At 37.5% G+C, this 21,572-nt stretch overlaps 3 protein-coding genes across 11 annotated transcripts; all 3 read right to left on the reverse strand.

The window, feature by feature from the left end:
• Positions 1-3,615: 3,615 nt before the first annotated feature.
• On the reverse strand, positions 3,616-4,026 carry atoh7 (atonal bHLH transcription factor 7; the record flags this gene model as incomplete). The annotated part of the gene is made up of 1 exon (XM_081351355.1): positions 3,616-4,026. The coding sequence occupies one exon, from the start codon at positions 4,024-4,026 to the stop codon at positions 3,616-3,618; it is 411 nt and encodes a 136-aa protein (XP_081207481.1).
• Positions 4,027-10,003: 5,977 nt separating this feature from the next.
• On the reverse strand, positions 10,004-20,796 carry LOC308681974 (RING finger protein 122). 9 transcript variants are annotated; one of them, XM_081351362.1, is made up of 8 exons: positions 14,595-15,070; positions 14,398-14,500; positions 14,238-14,313; positions 12,002-12,158; positions 11,615-11,657; positions 11,459-11,500; positions 11,139-11,221; positions 10,004-10,777 (listed from the first exon to the last, which is right to left on the reverse strand). In XM_081351362.1, the coding sequence occupies exons 4-8, from the start codon at positions 12,109-12,111 to the stop codon at positions 10,657-10,659; spliced, it is 399 nt and encodes a 132-aa protein (XP_081207488.1). In that variant the 5' UTR covers positions 12,112-12,158; positions 14,238-14,313; positions 14,398-14,500; positions 14,595-15,070; the 3' UTR covers positions 10,004-10,656. The 9 variants fall into 9 exon arrangements, with proteins under 9 accessions (XP_081207488.1, XP_081207483.1, XP_081207484.1 ...); XM_081351357.1 differs by adding an exon at positions 12,884-13,017 and having other exon boundaries at positions 14,238-15,410; XM_081351358.1 differs by adding an exon at positions 12,884-13,010 and having other exon boundaries at positions 14,238-15,231.
• On the reverse strand, positions 17,606-18,895 carry LOC308681970 (calcium homeostasis modulator protein 2-like). Its single transcript, XM_081351352.1, has 2 exons — positions 18,239-18,895; positions 17,606-18,120 (listed from the first exon to the last, which is right to left on the reverse strand). Exons 1-2 carry the CDS (start codon positions 18,782-18,784, stop codon positions 17,737-17,739), a joined length of 930 nt encoding a protein of 309 aa, XP_081207478.1. The 5' UTR covers positions 18,785-18,895; the 3' UTR covers positions 17,606-17,736.
• Positions 20,797-21,572: the final 776 nt, after the last annotated feature.

Below are 21,572 nucleotides of genomic sequence, written 5' to 3' on the forward strand. Positions count from 1 at the left end.
CGCGCGCGTGCATTCTCTCTCTCTCTTCGGAGCCAGGCGAATGTGTAAACAAAACTTCACCGTCTCCAAACTAAGCGCTGTCTTGCTCTCTCTCCCTCGTGGAAATGTTAGTCTGGAGCCCTGCATTGGCGGTTCACATCGCTGTAGCCAGGCGGCTGATATCTGCACAGCCTTTATTATACGGTACATTTAGACTCAGTGTCAAGACAACACCATCTGGGTAAAAAAAACAACAACACAACGCTCCGAACTAATTTAGTGTAGGAGAGAGATGGAGAGCAGAGGCACGGAGCGATGTGCTCCAGGTGTAGCCTCTGGCTCGACCAGCTGATGTGGCCACAGAGAAAGTGATGAAGGTGGACAATCGTCAGAGTGTGCTTCTGCCCAACCAACACCTCTCAAGGGCTGTGTCGATAGTAGCCGCCTGGGTACAGCGATTTGACAGCCGATGAGAGCTAACGTTAGCGCATTTAGCTAGCCCATCTTGGAAATGATTAGATAAAGTGTCACATCTCCAGAGCACAAAACCTCTAAATGTTAACAAGAGCAGCACTGAACATTAACTCCAGCCAAACGGAGAATAATCGGATGATTTTTATGTTCAGAATAATAACGATTCAGGATATTATCATGCTCCGTAACACACACGCTTGACCCACTTGACACACAAGATGGCGCCGTAAGGAGTTGCGGGAGAAATGTGACGTCATCGGAAACCTATCTATAGGCTACACATCTCCTGGACGAGTACTGTATCTCCAGATCAAGACACAGGCAAAGTGTGTAAACGAGCAATCTCATATGTAAGCAGATGCTTATGAAAAATAATGTGATCATCAACAATGACCAAACGGCCTAATGTTAGGCCTACCATTGAAATATCGACACAGGAAGTGGTTAGGACTGCTTTGTAGGTGCTGATGGACTCATCTACTATGTTTTGATCATCGTTCTGAATCCGATCTTGATGTAGCCTAGTCTTAGCCTGGTTAAAACCAGACCCTTCTCAGTTGAAACTGAGTATAGGGTCTGGGGAAGCTATGTGTACAAATCATTTCCAAAGGGGCGTCACCAACTGACGTAGCTCAAATTTATATGGGCGCAATTGTAGTCTTAAAACCAATCAGATCGATGAAGGAATGACGTATGCTTCGAGTGTTGTTCTTTGCTCCGGTTTTAACGAAAACGGTAAGTTTAAATCGCTCAAAACAGACGCGATAATTGATTCGTTTATATACTGTCTGTGATTCAAACGAGTGATGTTTCACGGCGGCAACTGGCGTCACATGTTGACGCTAAAGGGTGCCCTTTGCGTCGGATATTAAAGAAATTTCAAAAGCGTCAGTATTATGACGCCCTAGGATGAGAATGCGTTGCATGTAAATCCCTCCCCAAACGTTTCTGATTGGTGCCGCGATTTCAGCGGCACAGTAATGAGTTTGAATGGGCTCTTCTCCAGACTATCCTGAAGAGAGAATTAAAATTCGCCGGAAGTAGTCTGGGTTTTCCCAGGCTAGCCTAGTCTTTGACTAAAACGCGATTTTCTCTGCTTTTTGCTCAAATTTGTGCTTTTTATTGAACTTACCCACATTCAAGTGTTGATTTTTTTCTTGCTTTTGATATATTGCATTTTCAGATATTCATACAACAAAATATTAGGGGGGGCATTGTATTTTTTGAGAAAATTACCAAAAATGCTGCTGTGGCTGGCAACAAAAAAAAAAAAAAAAAAAAAAACGCTGGCGGGGAAAGAGTTAATATCGAGGTAAAAGAGTCAATTCTGTAGGTGTTGCTATATTTACTTTGCTCAGCATTGGGGTATTAGTCTACACAATAAGATAGATACGATCTGCCTATAAAGATAAAGACTAGAACTGTTTTTAAACATGCGTTAATTGCAAACAGAGAAATATACCCCCCATAGTATGGAGAGAGAATTGTGTCTTTATTACATGCAAGAAAATAAATGATCTGAGGGAGAAAAAAAAGTTTGAGAGAAAAAGTTATCCATACTATAGCCCATTGATTAAAAATACTTTTCCTCCAGAGATATAGCACCTCCTTGTGGCCCCCTGGAGGTTTAAAAACCTCTGTGATACATAATAAGCAACCATTTACTCGTATTCAAGTAGGCCTACCATCGATTTGTTTCTCATTCAAACATTTGTAAATTAACATTTGCGAGATTTAATATGATTGCACGAAATATGGACTTTAGTATAAAATAAAATGATCAATGTCTTGACCTTAAGCTGCCTAATTTAGTAAGCTAATAATTTTTAAATCATTGTAGGGGTGTCTTTGAGTTTAGCTACACAGGCCTAGTGATCATGACATGATGATTGGTCATAATGACAGCTGAAGCTAAACGGATTAAGATGGGTGTATCTCGCTTTATGTACACGCTTTCGGCCGAGCTCTGGCCGTTCACGCCTCATTAGCTCTGAAAAGACACGTTATACACAGTCATTGGACAGGAAAGAGATGAATATCCTGTCTAAATTAAACTCTCCTAGTAATCTTTAAACTCTGAAGAACTATTTGTTTACGATATGAGCCAAACCAAAAGAAAAAATGATTATCGAATTAAAAAAAGAAAAATCAACAATATTTTAATATTGGGATATTTTTGTTCATCTTTGTACACAGCACATGGGACACACAGTTCAACCGTGACGTCATTCAGTCCTTTAAACATGATTTATTCCTTCACTGAACTGACAGCAGAGACATTTGTTTAGTGCTGTCTTATCTTGGGACACAGAGGGCTTCGCCGAAATGTGTTTATCTGTCCAGTGTGCACACCATGAGAACTGGTATTTGTATTTAGGCCTTTAAACAAAAAAAAAAAAAGATTTTATAGCAAATCTGTTTCAAGATGGAGGAAAATGTGCATGTCATTAAAAGTACTTTTAACAAAAAAATTATTGTCTTGTCTACAAATGTAAGATATATATAGTGGATAAAATGTTATTCTTACATTAATGTACTGTACACAAAGTCTTTGATTCCAATGTTTATTTGTGCACTGATTAACTGCACTACATTTTAAATCATCAAAAATACATCAGCTCAAAATACATCACCTACCATACAGAACACTGTACATAGTTACAAGATGTTACAAGATACAATTTTAAATCCATTATTATTATTATTCCAAATTCGTTTTTCCCTTATTGGGTTTAGCACTAAAAAATCAATAAGAAATTGGAACAGCAATTTAGGATGCCATTTTGGCAAAATAAGATCACAGTGTATTTTTTGTATGTTTTCCAGCTTTGACTTAGCTGTGCGCACACACTATACACAAAGATTTGATACAAAGCAATGAAAAAATATGAACTGTGATCTGTGTTTTTATCGAGTCATCATTTACAACATGCATGATGGAAGATTTTCTAAAATTGTACAGAAAAACATACTTTTTTTGCAACAATTAAAGCAACTCTACCCCTAGAATGCTTTAGACTCTATTAAAGCTAATCAAACACTTGATTTCCAGAACCATAAACATAAAATATTACATAGTAATACATACATATTTACTGACTCCTGTATCTATGCAAAGAAAGATACAAGTGAACGCACCATCGCTTATCAGTCCCTGAGAGCTTAGAGGCTTTCGTAGTGGTAGGAGAAGGAGGGATGCATACAGTTATTTTCCACAGGGGAGTCATAGCTCATAAAGCAAGAGTAGGTCTCTGGCTGTATGCCGTCAAACTGTAGATTCAGCCAGTCTTTCTGAGGAGCTGTGTGTCTGCTGGCGTCGGTCAGGATTCGATTGAGGGCCATAATGTAGCTCAGGGCCATCTGCAGCGTTTCATATTTAGAGAGTTTCTTGTCCTGACCCCACTGAGGAACCACTTTGCGGAGGCGGTCGAATGCGGTGTTCAGGCCCTCCATCCTCTTTCTCTCTCGAGCGTTGGCTGCCATCCTTCGCCGCATGGCACTCTCAAACTTCTCTGGGTCTCGGGAGTCAGACTCCGACCCTGAATCTGCACAACTCGGTCTGCGGGACTTCATGACTTCTGGGCCGAAGGTCCTCATAGGCCAACGTTGGTCTTGAAAACGGATCCTTTGAGGTGTAAAATTTCCTCAGACACAATGTCTTCTTCTTATCCCTGTGGTGAAATAAATCCAGATAGTGGTGCAGTCCTTGAGGATAGTGGTTGTGGTCTGCCATAAGGATGACTGATGCTTATATAGAGCTCTGGTATTAACAGGTGGCAGCAGGTGGAGCCCCACCCTTATTGCTCCATCCAAACATCCATTATCATTAATGAAACACACATATCCAACAGCAGGACTAGTGCACTCAAACTAGCTCCTCACCCCAACCCCCATTAACTCAAACTTTAATGACATTCCAATTAACTTTGGCTGGTCCATGCGTTACAAACATAGATAACTTACCATCTGTCCCGGGCCACTGCAACAACCAGGGGTGAATGACCAGGATTACCTAATTAAAAGTGCATGCATCTTTAAGCAACCATGACATGTTTGCATCTCTTAGGCAAGAACATTGTTTACAAGTCATTGCCTATATGGAATCAGTTTGATTTTGCCAATTTATTATAGCTCTTAAAATCGAAATGTATTATATGATATGAAGACTTTAACCTTGTAATATATAATCTTCAATATGAATTAATAAAGTAATAGTTTTTTGCTCTAAATATATAATGTACAGTATGTTAATTGCATATATATCGTTATATTATTATTAAATTACTATATTGCTATATTAGTATTTTTTCTACTATACATTCATAATATGTTAAATGTATTAAATATTAATATTTAAGGTAGTACATTTAATATTTATTTTAATATAATATATAAAATATAATATTTAACATTATACTATACATTTTTAATGTACTGTTTTAATTGTGTTAAATATTAATATTTAAATATATATTCATCATTATATTGTTAAATTACTACACTGATATATTAGTATATTTCATAAACTATATAATGTACGTAATTTATATTATATATTAGTATCAATTCATACCTTAATGAAATTACATTTAGGTTAAATTAAGTTTAGAGAGGGTTTTAAACTACGTAAGTAAATTGATGACAACACCATGAAAAACATTTCTGGGATGATAAATAATTGATTTGAGTGTCTCAAAGGAACTGAGACAGACAGAAGACTTCGACAAGCTGTCTATCTCAATCTGTTCAATGTGAATCAAATAAAGCAGGGATTCAGATGGTCATAGACAGTCACAGTTTTGAAGAATAAACATGAATCACATCATCATTTCCTTTTATGGTTTAGTATTAAGATTTACTTCAGTATTTTTTCATATTTTTAAGTTTCCATATTAATGTATCAAAAAAGCTTTAACTAGTTTAATTATACGTGTATAAAATGTACAATTTGATATTAATTAGAACATATAATATGAAGTATATTAATTTAATTAAAATGCAGTATTTCTCTTTTACATATTTTCTTGCAGGTACTCACAATCATATACATCAGTAAGTTTTGTTCAAATAATAAATTTCTGGATCTTGTACATAATTCATGTCCCAGCTGAATACGATTCAAGCCTTATAAACTCATGCTGTCAGGTCATTTTGCATTGGACAAGTAATTTTGCTGTTCAATTGGGCATATAAGCTCAATCCGCTGGTTTGATTTCATTGATTGCAGATTGGCATGGCTGGCCAGCTGCTGCGTGTCTTGTTTAAAGGGCTTGGTCCAGACATGTAGAACAGCCTTGTTTTTCACTCAGTCACATGATCGGCTTGTCTGGAGTCCGAGGCTGTCCTATGCAAAAAGGCCATATGTTACAAGCTAGTCCTGTAACTTTGAGACAGTGTTGAGCAGATTAAAGATTTACTCCGTCTTGAAGAGGGGAAAGTGAGAAGGTCTATTATCAGTTTAACGGCTTAATCCAGGATTTAGTAAATCTGATTTTCATTTAAAGCTTGAAGCAATTACCACCGATTCCAAAGGAGAAAATGTTCTTAAAAAGCGAATGTGTAATCCTCCAAACACAAGGAAAAGTGACAATCTATTGCAGTGATTAAACTCCCTGACAGCCAACCCATAGGCCTAACAGAGAATGAGTCTGCATCAGTACTGCTGATCAATATGAATAATTTAAGTTCTTTCAAAGTTCATCTATAAGACAATATAATCTCTGAGGTAGAAACTGCTGCTGTCATTTAAATACACGTAACCTATTAAACAAATGACCACCAAGAAGAAGACAGTGGCTGATGTTTATTTCCATTTGAGAACGGTTTTAAGTTTGCTGACTTCAAACGCAAATATTTAAAGATATGTATCGAATTTGTAGAAAAGGCATATTGACCAATGAGGTCATTCAGAAAAGTGAGGCATATTGTTTAAACATTGACCCCCATAGATGACGAGAATTGAACCCCCCACCCCACCGACACCATCAAAATAGGGCATCTGGTGAGATGAGGCTAGTCACTGTAATTAGGTCAAGGAAGGTGCTTGTAATTTCATGCCTATTTGAACCCTTTTTTTCCCTTCTGGTTGTTATGTTTAATCTTAACTGGTCAATGGAGTCTTATTGTCGAAAATCAATCAGACAAAAGAATCCATTTAAATTAAATTATTATTATTATTTATGGAAACACATGTTGTTTCCTTTTTTCTATAAGTTGTACAGTATATTTATTTAGAAATCTACAGGAATTGCATTTGATGCAGCAAAACATGCATATTAGAACATTTTTAAATGTTGTGAAACAGTTGGAAACAGCAAACAGCAAAATGGACACAATATCTATCTATCTATCTATCTATCTATCTATCTATCTATCTATCTATCTATCTATCTATCTATCTATCTATCTATCTATCTATCTATCTATCTATCTATCTATCTATCTATCTATCTATCTATCTATCTATCTATCTATCTATCTATCTATCTATCTATCTGCCAGCAATGCCAGCATAAGTAACCAGAACACACTGGAACCAAACATTTTCAAACCACTACAACATATAGTTACTGCTGTCCTTTGAATACAGCACGTAACAAATCTTTATAAGTATATATGGGGGAGAACGGGTATGGTTGTAACATGGGGAGAGTGGTAACACCACTAATTCCACTAATCAGGGATAAGCTAGGAGATCATTTCGTTATTTACCCACTTCCTCCCAGATCCCATATGAATGGCTGTCAAGGCGCTAAATAGGTACATGCAGATTTCATAAAGAAAAGATGGATTTTTAGGTAAGGATGTATTTTTTTCTAATCCTATATGTTGTTTACTTAATCTTTTGCAGGTAAAATCATAACAATTATATTAGATTAAATTGTAGTTTCTCAGGCAAAATGTGATACCTGCTAATTTCAAAGCATTATGCTAATACAGCTATTAAACACTGGGGTGGGGTGGATTGTAACATCTTTTCATGGTTGTTACAACCAGCCCCTTACATACAACTAAGACATACAACTATTTAAAGGACAAGTTCGGTATTTTACACTTAAAGCCCTGTTTACAGATCGTTTCTGATGAAATAGAACGGTTAAGATTAAAATTTGGACACATGCTGCTGTCCCGAGAATTTTAGGTTTATTTCGCTTTCCCCCCCACCTCCACAATGGCTGTATAGGTGCACTGGAACAATCCTTCACAAAACGCATTAAACTTTCGATTACAAAGACGTGAAACTCACCGAGTGGTCAGGGGTGTTCACTGATATGCTCACACAAAAATCGCTGCAAAAGATGCTTTCCAACAGGTTTTATCGTAGTTTTTGTCCAACTACATTGACTTGTATTGGACGAGCTGTGTGAGGTACCACCGCTTCTTCTTCTGCTTCTTCTGTGTATAGGCTCTATGCACGAACGCTGCTGATATATTTCCGGTAGGATCTCAGCCGGCGTCTTTACTTCCGCATAGCGCATTCTAGAGGACAATTCTCTTTAATAAAATTCATTTTCTCAGAAACGGAGACAACGATTTTAGAAACTGATTCGCTAGTCGGATTTCGCGTGATATGAGATAATACTCACCCTCAAAGTTGTCAATGTAGCTCGAAATTTTTAATTTAAAGAACTTCTCTTTCTTACTCATATGTGTGACAGTTAACTGCCTCACAATATTGTTTACATCATTCACGTTAACCGCTGGAAGTTCTTGTAAACAGAGAGTGTAATTTGCCATTATCTCCACCGAATGCAAAAAACGGCTTCTGACGCAGCACCGGATGTAACTGGGCGGGCTGAGCCAAAACGCGGAAGCGATCGTGCATAGAGCCTATTCAATTAAATGCCAGTGGTTTGCTTGCAATTGGCAAAGGTGCATTATCGCCACCAACTGGGCTGGAGTGTCTATTATTCAAGCTCTCAACGGAAGAATCTACGGGTGTGAGACGTTTGGAAAAATAGATCCAGAGTTTTACAACGAATGGTTATTCGTGGTTTTTCAATGCATTTTCACTGCTTTTAGTTGTAAAAAGACCATAAGCAAAAAATGAAAACAACAAAGCGACGCACAACCAAGACGAAGCTGTTGCTTAAGGCCATTTGTTGTTATTTGATTTGAGGTCATTCACTTTGCTACACAAACAAGGCCTAATTTAATCATTTAGTAAGCAAGCACATTTCTTCATTTCCTCCTTGATAGATAAAACTCCCCTCACTAGTATTTATGCAAGGATGAGAAGTTTCTATGTAGAATATTCACAAGCAATCAGAACGACTCAAAAAGTGTTCAGTTTGAGCACCATGAAGTGAAGCCTCTGTGTTTCGTAATGAGTCAGCTATGCAGCCTAAATATGGCATCATAAGTAGCCTACATGCTAATTTGTGGTGACAGTTCACAAAGTTAAAGCCAATGATTATGCATATAAATGCTAATATATTGACATATGTGATGCTAGTCTTGTGAATATTATCACTTTATTGGCCTCTTTCTGAGGCAATATTTTAGCCTGGCAAAGTGTCAGACATCCTCAAGTAACACATTGCAGCAGATCACCACATGTCAGCAAGTCTGTACAGATCAGAAATATTATTTACCTCTTTTAATAAGAATTACATGCTTGTCCAACACTCAGAGAACATGTCCCTGTGTTCCTCAGCTGCTTCTAGCAAGTTCACACTTGGCCACAAAGATTATAGGAGTTGGCCAGCCTAGCTTATTAAAATAATAAGCCTTTCATTAATGTGTTTTGTTGACTCTTGCGCTAGAAACGATTATGTTTAAGCACAACAAATAGGAGACGCTGAGCAATTCAAACAAGATAATTCAGTTATCACACAAGTCATGATGAGTTCGTATTGAGTCATGGAGAATGTTCTAGTAAAAAGATAGATGTGATTTAAAGGTAAATGTACACTAAAATGTTTTGATTATTTAATGACTTACAACAACACAGGTCATTGCAAAGGGTTATCTTCAGTCTAGCATGTTTTCTTCTGGATACTGTAGGATAGATTGTTGTATTTAAGCACCAATGTTTAAAAATTTGCATAAGATTTTTGTAAAAGGAGTCTCTTATGCTCACTAAGGGTGCATTTATTTGATCAAAATACAGTAAAAATAGGAATATTGTGAAATATTATTAAAATTTAAAATAACTGTTTTCTATTTTAATATATTTACATGTGATTGCAAAGCTGCATTTTCAGTATTCGTTACTCCAGTCTTCAGTGTCACATCCTTTAGAAATCATTCTAATATTCTGGTTTGCTGCTCACAAAATATCTTTTTTTTTTGTATCCATGTTGAAAACAGTTTTTGTGCAAACAGCATTTATTTGAAACAGAAATATTTTATATCCATCCTTTTATGCATCCTTGCTGAATTAAAGTATAAAGTATCTGACAGCTATATATACACAACTCATTTGCAGATTTTTTGTAACAATGGGATTAATCCTTGGTGTTCCAAAATAAAACAGGGTTCTATTTATGAAAACTTACACTTAAACTTTACATGATTTTTCATAGAAATGAATAAACACAAAAATTGGTTCCATCACAAAAACTTTACATTTTATTGAGAGCCATATACAAAACATCCACCTTAAATAACTTAAATTAGGCCAAATTCCATCCAAATCTGAGGGTTCAGATTACAGCGTGGGTTCTCACCAAGACCATGAGCTCCCTTTAGCACTCAGAACACTCAGAAACACATATACGAGTGTCAAATGTTAAAATATTGGCAAGAGTAAAAACCAATGAGCTCACAGATCCTTAAGGTCAGGACTTGGGCCACTGAGCAGCTCCTAACTTTGGATTCTGTAACTGGGCATTCCTAAACTTGACTCTTTATGGTAGTGATAGTGAGTCTCTCTTAGACGGGGAATACTGTATGATTGCACATATTGCACAGTGTCAACTCAGACCTCATGTTTTGTGCATCTCCCCTGGTTTGAATATTCTTCTTTGTCTGTTTGGAGTCCACAAGGCATCGATTTATCTTGCTGCAAGCTACAGTACATTATGACCAAGAACACGGTACATCAGTTCAGTTCCACTGGGAAATGGTGATTGGTGGACAGGGGCGGTGGATGTATATTTGGGACTAGTCCACCCGCTCCAGTAGTGTGGTGATTTTTAATGCTGTTCTTAGGTGTGTTTGAGAGCCTGCCTATCTCTGAGCAGTGATGTCCCTCTTCGGTCACACCTCCAGGGGGTTCTGGGGCCCCTCGGCCCCCTGCAGAGGGTCTGGCTGGAGCCTGCAGATGGGCTTGTTGCACATGGGGCAGACGCTGCGAATTTCCAGCCACTTCACCAGACACCTGAGCAGGAGACAAGGTGAAAAGAGGAGAGACGGGTCTGTAATGCATCAGCTATCTATAGACTCAAGCGCTGTTATGCATCACAAGATGACAGGCTGAAACTGCAGAATGTCTTTGAGAAACAACAAACAGTCTGACAGGTGTTCCTCAAGGCAATGCCTTGACAGCTTAATTTGAGGTTCCTACATATTGACATTCTTGTATTAGCCAATATTCTGTGTGTAATGAATTTATGGCATGCTTTAATGTTTTTGAAGAAATTTTAATCAATCAGTGTTTTAAAATATGGCATCCTAATGCATTATTTACTGGAAACATAATGAGAAAGGTTGGAAAGTGACAAGATGGTGAGAGATCTTACTTCTTGTGAAACGCATGAGCACAAGGGCAAACACCTAGTTCATCCCGGCTCCGAAACTCTTCCAGGCAAACCGCACAGGTCTGCTGCAAAATGAAAGATGATAAATGAAAAAAAAAAGAAACAGGAACAGCCAGAGGCTTTATATTTATATGTTACGAATTCTATACATTTAAACAATTGGAATCAGCTTGGACATTCCGCCTAAAATCTCCTTTAGTGTTCCACTGAAGAAAAAAATAACTAAACATACAGGTTAGGAATGACATGAGGGTGATAAAATGATTAAGTGAACTTAAGGTATTGGTTTGACAGGTACTTACTCCAAGAAGACTCAATTTTTTCCCCGGACCTTTTAGAACGACCTGTAAAAAATTAATAAATAATGTAAATAATATATCATGTCTATCGTACATGTATATATTACATAATAACATACAAAACTCACTGCATACTACCTCATAAAGGAAAGAAATTACCTCATTATATCCATATTGTTCTTGTGCGCCCTGTCGTCTCAGTCTGTGAAATATACATAAGTATCTGTTTTTACCTTTATCTGCAGTCGTTCACTACTGCAGTTTCTGCACTGTACTTTTCCTTACTGATTGCACTGTATTATAATTGTATCATTGACTTGTATTACATTTTTTTGTTCTTTATTATGCCTATGGAAAGGACTATGAGTTACCATTCTGAACGAAATAAAATGTGCTTAATGATGCTTAATACAGCTATGGCCCAATTCTTTTAGAATTTTATGTCAATTTATAGCAATTCCATTGTAGCAACTACGAACTTCATTTTTGTTCACCCACAACAATTAAAACTGTTAATTTATTTATTTATTTATTTATTAAGTATACCTGAACAGGTAGCAACAGAAGATCATGCTCAACATGAAGACGAAGAGGCCTATCCCAAGAATGATGACATAGACATTAATTGGGAGACGACCGGTAATGTCTGTGGTCATTTTGCAGAACTTGTCTGTAATCTGTTAGTCTGCGTCACATAGGCATGCTGCAAGAGACAAAACAAAACCATGTTTTGGTTAAAAAAAATTTGAGTTTATGGTGAGAGTCATGGGAGCTCACAGCTCAGGACTGCTTATAGCATTCATCTTTTTTTTTATCATTAAAATGAATACACAATTCAAATGTGATAAAAGCACAGACATTGATTTGATCACCCATCTCTCATGAATCTGTTATGTGAGTGGGTCGCATATTTCTTTCTGTCAGACCCTTGAAAGGCAACACACATCACTGTGATTCTCATGTGTACTCTTCTCAGTGGCCCCTGCATGCATATTGCATACTGTGAGCCTGCGGACTGTCCTCGTGTTTCTCAACTCCATGTAACACTGCTCTCATTGTTGGACCTTGCTGAGCAGCATGAACTTTTCACTGTAATACATCTTAAAAAAAAAAAACAAGAGATGTCGCAGTGGTGCCGGATGATGTGCTCAACAGCCAAGCGCAATCGTTTTTGTTTTAAAGTTCTTTATTTAGGTTACCGTATAGTTTTTATAGATCGTACCTGGGCTCTGTCCCTCAAAACGTATGAGGGTAAAATCCAACTTGGTTTTTCAAATCACAGCAAAATATTATTAATGCTACAGATTAATGTGCACATTCAAACTTTTACAGAATTTACAGAGTGTGATGCAGCCGTTACACCATTAATCTTTGTCTTTGTTGTGATGGAAAACACTTCTCAAAATGAAAAGTGAGCCATTTATTTACTTGAGTCTTGTAGAAGTCATCCAAAAGTCCTTGTTGCACCATGTTGACTTTCAGGGTTCAAGCCATTTCATCACACACTGGAGAATTTCCAGAGCAGTGAACATTGTTCAGACAACAATGGTTTAACCTATATCCTGAGGCAACACATGTAAATAGCAACACAAACACATTCAGCTGATGTTACAAGGCTTTTAGTTGTATTTTGGGAGTAAAATGGTCATCTCTTAATCCAAAACGATTCAGTTGTCTATATAATTTGATAGATTTAATATTGCCCTGGGCTTTCTGACAAAGTAGTGTTTTCTTTAGCATGACGGTTAATGTTTTAAAACTGCCATAGACCAAAACACTGTTAACATAAAGAATAGACATGCACACTTCATTGTGCTGTGCTTGTGGATGAAACAAAAGCAGACAAGAAGCGCTCCATTGTGCTGAGCGCCGAGACAGTAAATGAAAATGCTGTAGTTGTGCTTGGCTACAAATATTATACTGTATATGCTCTTTAGTATGATTTAATTAAATTGGTTTTATATAGTGCACTTTTCATAAAGAAGATGTCAGCGTTCCTTTTTTGCAAATTTTTACTTTATGAGTTGACTACAACTTTCAACTGCTTCAGAAAAAAAAGAAGAAGAAGAAAAAAATGCTGCTCGAGGACCAGTAGTTCCTAATGGGGAGACAATGTAATATAAACAGGTTAACAATGATTTAAACAGTATAGTTATTAATTCTGTTTTTCAGCATTTCAAGCCCTTTAATGCATGTAATGATTTTAGTTCCCTTGATTTAAACATTAAACTATTATTTTTTTAGTATACAGATTTGCATTTTCAAAGGAGAGAGCATTTGGCAACGAGAGTGAAGCCTGGCCAATTGTCTGTGCATAAAGACAAACACTAGTGGTGCACCCTTTCTGCCATAAAGCCACCATCTGGCCTATCTATGAGGGGTTGAGGGGGAGGCAAGAGATGTGAAGGCCTCACCAACCCAGGCAGGAAGCACCATTTGGGGGAAAACAATAATAACTGACCTCGGGTTGAATGCTGCCAAACAACCACACAATGTTGTGTATCTCACAACAGTCAGACACAAAATGTGTCTCTCTAGGCTGAGCTCAAGTTCAGGTCATGGAAAAAAGTGTGCCAAACAGGAGAAAGGTAAAAAGGCTTGGGTTTTCAGGTGAAGGAGGGGGTGGTAGTAATTTAAGGAGCATTTTAGTTAAACATTGATAGAAAGCCAGTGGGAGGGTCGGTGGCTCTGTGCATAACACATGGTGAGTGAGCTGTCCAGATTATGTAGCCACTAGAAATGAAGGGAAGAGAAGGAGGAGGGGGTTATGATTCATACTCACCGTTACACCACTGGATAGGTGCTAGATTGCTCCACAATACCAAAAGATCCAGCAACTTGCGTCCAAGGAGACAGGGCTGAAATCGGGCAAAAGGAGTGGGCCGATCCCCTCACTCGAAACCAGATGAATAATACAAGTTTTACACTTCCAAAACTCTTACCACAAAAACACAGCTTTGAATCTTCAGCGCCTCTGGTTAACACATTATGATCACCCAGCAGCTCTTCACTGGGATATGGAGGGAGGCAGGGCGACTCTGTTTTCTTTGTGTTGAAACATTTACAAAGACAAGTCAGTCATTGTTGAGACCTGTGTCAACACGGGCACAGATATCAACACCTACTCCTCGGTACCTACAATGTTTTGTTCAACCACAGGCAAGTTAAAAGAAAACCAAGAGTTCTTTTTTCCAGCATCAGGATCCAAAATCAAGCGGCAGCACAGAATATGTCAAATCTGCAATGTGTTTTTCACATCAACAATGGATCACCATCTATGTCCGCTTGACATGAAGTTGTTGTCACTGCCTTTTTTTTTTTTTTTACCTCTCTGTAGAGTCACGATAACAAAGCAGTGAGAGAGAAAATGTACATTACAGAGAGTCACAGATTTCTTTGTCTATCTTCAAAACACTGTCACAAAGCTCACCCCTTCCTCTGCTGCCGTCAGCCACTCTCCTTTAGTCTTCTCGCTCTAGATTGTCGCCCTCACGTTACAATCAATCGTTTTCCCCGTAACAAAGAAAGAGGAAGAGCAGTGGCATACAGCCCTCAGAGCCAGAGCTTGTGAGTGCAGCCCATTCAATGCTGTGTCTTCCTCACACCATCTGGTCTGGCTTCTCCGCTGCAAATACACAAAGGATATAATGCATTTTCCAGACAAAGTGATGAGATTCCTGTGCGTTTCCTGTCGCCTTTTCCAGCAGCCCTGCCTCCACGTAATGGTGCCGATGACTTCTCTCCTGCTCAGTTTGTAAACAGATCTCTGCTCATGTGATTCGTTGTCTGGATCACAGCTCTCTTTTCACCCGCCCCCTCCTCGCTCTCCCCTTCTCCTTTTCTATCCTTTGCTCTCTCTCTTCCTCCTACTTCTCTCCAGCTGAAGGCTATTAGGAGGTGACAGTGGCCAGGCGAGCAGGCAGGCAGGCCGAGTCAGATTTTCTCTGATGAGTCTGTGTAAGACAGGGCTGGGAGGAGAATGAGGGTTAATTCACTTTGCTTGATTGGCAGGCAGAAAAACAGCAAGAGACAACACAGTAAAAACAGTGAGAGAGTGACGCAAAAGGGTGAATAGAATAGAATAGAATAGAATAGAATAGAATAGAATAGAATAGAATAGAATAGAATAGAATAGAATAGAATAGAATAGAATCTGGGGATATTCGGAGCAACCCTACCATAAAGAAAAAAAAGAAAAAATGAGCATGTGACAGAAGCAGTGACGCCAGTGATTTTGTCAGAGCAAAAAATAAACAAACACAAGTACAGCTAATTACTCAGTTTTGTTCATGTAGCAAAAGGAAATATGCAACTAGTGATTCCTGTTGCACAATATCAGTGTGAACTGATAAAATGTTACATTTCCCATTTTGCTAAATCTCCCTGCAGAAATATTTCAAGGTAAGCAATTGATAACATTTGTGACATAATGTTGAAATTAAATTAAATTAAATTAAATACATTCTTATCAATAATTCTTAATTTAAATAATTCATTCTTAATTATTCTTAAAATTCCTAAATTTGAATAATATTTGTGCTTTAAGGATTATTTAAATTATTTGTGTTCCAGTTTTTTGTGGTCCAGGGCGTTAGTGTTTACCATGGAAAAATAGGATATAGCATTACAACGAAAAGCAATAAGTCTTTTTTACACTATAACCATGTTAACTTTAATATGGTTTACATCTTCTGGCTATACTATTGAAACAGTGAGCATTTTCAATGTTTACAAATGGGATCCATTCACTTCCATTGTCTTCTCTGAGCAAATGATGCAGTCACATGACCTTTTTGATGCATATTTGAGAATTCAATTGGTATTCCTTCCAGCGGATGTACACCCTGATGAATGTGAGCTACCAAATCTTTCTCTTAGCCAGTTAACCCTCAGTTGGGCATATGATCAGATATGTGATATCATGAAAAGATCCACTTCATCTAATCAACAACCCCGTGGATCTGTACTCTGACCACTTTTATTCTTTCTGTACGCCATGCATCACCTCTAATGACTTCTATTATCAATTTTATTCAAATGATACTCAATGAATTCTCTCTTTTTCTACCATTTGACAACCCTCACAAATCACTGCATGCTTGGCAATCATCTCTGCCTGGATGAAAACCCATCACCTGAAGCTGAATGATCAAAAACCAAGCTGTTGCTCCTTCAAGCCAAGAAGGATCCTTGCCAAGAAGACCTTATCATTTCAATAGACAACTCAACCGTCTCACCCACACAGAAAGCAAAAAAATCAAAAATTTGCCTCACACTGGACAATGACTTGTCAATTGCAACCCACTTACTAACCACAGTTATACCATGCAGATTTCTCCTGCAGAACATTTGCCAGACTGTAGTAAGCACTAGACTGCTCTTGTCTCAACTATAACTCCTGGCCAGCAACGTGTGTGCAACCAAACCTCTGCAGCTCATGCAGAATGCTGCAGCCCAAATGATATTCAGCCTTCCCAAGTACTCCCTATGCTAATCAAGTTTAAAATACTATGATAGCATTCGAGGCAGTTCGTTTTTCTGAATTTTAATAACCTAAAGAACCTTTTTCCACTACAAAGAACCTTTTGTGCAATGATTCTATGTTAAAGGTATTCCATAGAACCACAGATCCCAATAAAGAAACAATTTTTAAGAGTGTAGGTAGTATAGCATCTCCATTAAATTTAGTACATTTATGTGCAGCACTTGTTTATTTGTACAGGAAGCACTTCATTAGCATTACAGATTGCACGCTTGCCATCTGTTGATCTCAGTGGTCTCATATGTGATGCTAACCACTTTTGTAGGTCATTCTGCATAAAGCATCTGCTAAAAGTCTTAAATGTACATAAATTACTTTTTTATGTCAGTGTTAGTTAAAATGATAAGGTGTTCCGTTGTACTGCTAAAGATGTTATATTATTCATTCATCAGATACTAATTTGTCAGATGCACTTTATTGCTTAGCAAAGGATAACAAGAGGTCATCTCAACTTGAGAGTACATCATGTATCATAAAACAGACGCTAAATAGTAAAAAATATATGAAAATATAACCTTTTGACCTGCCAATTGCCTATCTACAAAGCTAAAAATATCATGTGCATTAAAAAAAAGCATTAAAAATTTAAAAATCTGAATTACAGCCTTCAATGACATATTAAAATGATACCCGAGCATGTTTACCATGCAAAAAAAAAAAGAAAAAAAGAATTCAGAATGTATAAAATGGCCACTGAAGACAGAATTAAGCACCCAACTTATTACCCCCAAAATCTTTTTCAAACGCTGAGCTCCTTTGTATACATGTCCCATTTGTTCAAGCGGCTGTACAGGGGAGTGTCATTGATCTCTCTGTACATGTAAACTCCAGTGATGCGGTTCCACTCCATTCTGGGTATGACATTCTTGATTCCCTGACAGTTTTCAAGAAGCTCCTTCTCCTCATTTTCTAAGACTGCAAAGCCAAAGAAGCTCTTGACACATTCAACTGCATTGTATTTAGCATGCACTTCAGCCGTACGCTTGAAAAGAGCTTGTTCGCTGGAACGATACTGGGACCAGTACGCCTCCTGCTGGTAGCCAAGGGTTGAGCAGCAGTGTTTTAGACAGAGGAGCAGAAAGACAGCAAGGGAGATGATTCCCACCAGCAACCAGCCCAGCAGCTAGATGAATAAATGAGAAAAAAAGAGGTTATATATCATACAGAAGACATTTTTCATGAATTTAGAAGTATTCATTTAATTAAGGATGATAAAAAGACTATGTTAAAGTGGTAAGTACCTGGGATTCATACTGTAGCTGGCGTTCAATCACTCTTGAGAAGTTCATATATGGAGCAGGTACATCCTTACATGGAAACCGGGCCATGATTTCTGGAATCTTTGTAGTAGGAGGGAAATTATCCAAAGAAGAGGGGTCTACAAACTCACTGAGAGCACAGACATATGCCTCCCCTCTCAGGAGAGAAACAACAGACCAAGTGATGGGGGCAACGACTGCTCTGCCCACAATGGAGCCCAAAAGAGCAAAAGCAGCAGTCACCGATAGTTTCTGGCATTTTCTGGTGCGACACTCTGACACAACGTCCCAAGTATTTTGATTGAGCGTCAAGCCAATCACAAAAAAAACCAGAGCTGGTACACCAATGGCAGCCAGACCGTACAGGTAATTTTTCTTTGGTGAACATGGACAGTTAAATGCAAAAACATTGTATGCTGTCTGACTGGCCACTGTCCCTAAACCTATCAGACCATTGAAGATCATGACATCCTTACTCTTAAAGAAGAGTGCAATAAATTTGAAGTTTTCTGAGATGAGAGAAGCCATCTTCTCCTGATTTTCTCAATGTTAATTAATGGCGATTAGACAAAGTCTTTCAGAGAGTCTTTGTAAATGAAACCTGAAACACTGACGGATGAGTAAATGAGTGTTTTTTGTTATCTGACACCATCATACAAGAAAGCAGAAACAGTATTTAAAAAAACAGAGAAACATACATAGACACAAAGAAATATGCATGTGTACAATTCAGGTTATTATGAGATACACATTCAATTCAAAGACTGATTTCATGGAGAAAAGCTCTTTGAACAAATTCTCTTTGGGCAAGTCTCAGCGTGACTCTTTGAGCCAAAATTAGTAAATGAAAACCATACAGAAACAGAAAGACTTACATTCCATTGCAACGAGGTACAAATGGTCTTGCTGAACATCCATAAGTTTTACAAATATGTACAACCAAATGCAGAAAGCAAAAGAAGTCTTTAAAACAAAAGAGATTTCTGTAGGTAGCTTGTGTTGTTTGGAAGTAGTGAAATCCCTCCTTCGCTCTGTCTGTTGTGTGCAGTAGTGAATCATCAGCAGGAACTACATCTGGTTCCAGCCCCAGTGGAAAGTATGAGCATTTAACCAAAACAGGCTGGGCAACATAAATCAAAAAAACCTCCTCACATCCAGCAATACAAGTCATTAAGTCAGCTGGGGAGATTTCCCTCCTTCCTTTTATACAGCTTTAGATGGGTTATTCTTTCCTTTTCTGATGAGATTGTGTTGGTATTTAATTAATAGTTTGTTATAAAAGGCTAACAATCTCTTTATGAACGTTTTGAAGCATCAAAGTGGTAGTTGCGTAGCTGCCAATGGAGGGACAGTATTCTCTTAGATTTCATCAAAAATATCTTCATTTGCATTCTGAAGATGAACAAAAGTCTTACAGGTTTGGAACGACATGAGGTTGTGTAATTAATTACAGGGTGAACTAACCCTTTAACAACTGCTTCCCATGGACTGTGAATGCGCAAACAGATTCCCTGTTGCCAACTAATTTTTAGGCAAATTTGCTACAATCAGGTCGATTTGTTGCTAAAAGTCGCAAAATTATGTTGTGATGTCATTGCAACTGCATCAATATGCACATCATTCAAATTGACTGGCCATCTTGGTGGGAAATATGATGTGAAATTAGCTAGTTTAGTTTTTTTTTTTTTACTATCACATATTTTTATTTGTGCAAATAATATAAATATACAATATAAAAACATAAAAATATAAAACATCCTGCCTGTTTGCAGAAGCTAGCTAAATCGCTGTGCTAAAAAAAATGCTAAATGGCATCACTGAACAAATTCAGAAAACCCTAAAAGCATTCTGATTGGCTAAAAATGTAATCTAAACCGCATGTTTGTTTAACTGTTTGCAGACAGGGCTGTTTCAAATATCGATGTGATCATTTTCTACATAGCAATCCATTAAAACAAATCGAGTGCCTACTGCTATCGCACTTCATTCAGTAGAGTAGACTATGCATAAAACATGAAATGACTCTGGAGTAGTGTCTCACTCACAGCTGTGTTCTCAAGGTAGCGCTTACAGAGCAGCTGTCAGTGAGCAACCACTGGTAATCCAAGCTGATTTAAAACAGCACAATTGCAAGTAGGCATATGCTACTGTTTTAATATAGTTCAATAAATAATGTAGTTGATATATACAGTTAAAAACTATTGTTAACATTGAGCAGCTTACCTTTCATTTCAGACTAAACTTGGCATGTTGTTTTCTTCCGCCAAACAAAATAGTTCCAATTAAAAGAAAGACATATGCCGATGGTCTGACTTTCAAAGATTCCACTCCTCGCCCCTGTCCTGTCCTCTGCACAATTAACGTTCTCTTCTCTGGAACGTCACAAACACAGGCAAGTGGGGTGACACAAACAATGAAAAGTTCTTATTGTGTTGATGGACGCGCCTGAGCTGCCCGGTGTGCCCAGCCAGTCACTTCACAGGATGTTTCAGCATCAGCATGACGGTAGCCTACCTTCTAATAATACTGGTTTCAGACAGGCCTCCAAGGCACCAACGTCACATCTAAAGTACATCTAGGTGAGTTAGTATTAACTAAGTTCATTATTTGGTGCCACCCAAATTATAATATTTTTAGATTTGAAATTAACCATGGCAGCCTGCAACAGAAAAAGGCAGAAAAAAAATATATTTTTTTTTAATTACATTTTTTATATATTTTTTTTATCTAAATATAGCATAAATATAAACATATGAATACTAATTAAAACATATATTTTATATCTAAAACTACATAAATAATAATAATTATTTTTTTAAATGTGCATTATAATGGACAGTGGGTCTCAATGTAAGCAAAGCAGATATGTTGTACACTACTGTAAAATTAGATTACAGTAATTATCCTCCTGCAAATCTTCACTGCGATTATGCCTGACAAAATATCCATTTGACAATTTAAAACAGCAATGTCAGGAGGTCATCTCAGCGATAGGCTATGTTTTGACATTCAACTTGGTGTCTCTTTTGGGGATATAGTTATGGGTTGTTTCACATTAGTAAAAAGCCTAAGCTGATTACTGAAAGGTTGTAAATTTTGATCCAACAGCCATCATCATTGCAGTTTTAAACAAGGGACACAGTCCCTAGAGCATTGTCCAATATATATTTGTTTCTTTGTTTGCTTTTAATAATTTTTACATTGTAATTATAATCATTTAGGTTCTGCTTCCAACAATCAAACTAAATAAAACAATACTAGCACACTAGTATTTAGTCAACAAATATTACATTATTAATTTTTTTTATCAGAAAAT

This window comes from Scardinius erythrophthalmus (genome assembly GCF_964197995.2).
Source record: "Scardinius erythrophthalmus genome assembly, chromosome: 21".
In the NCBI taxonomy this organism is placed as follows: Eukaryota; Metazoa; Chordata; class Actinopteri; order Cypriniformes; family Leuciscidae; genus Scardinius; species Scardinius erythrophthalmus.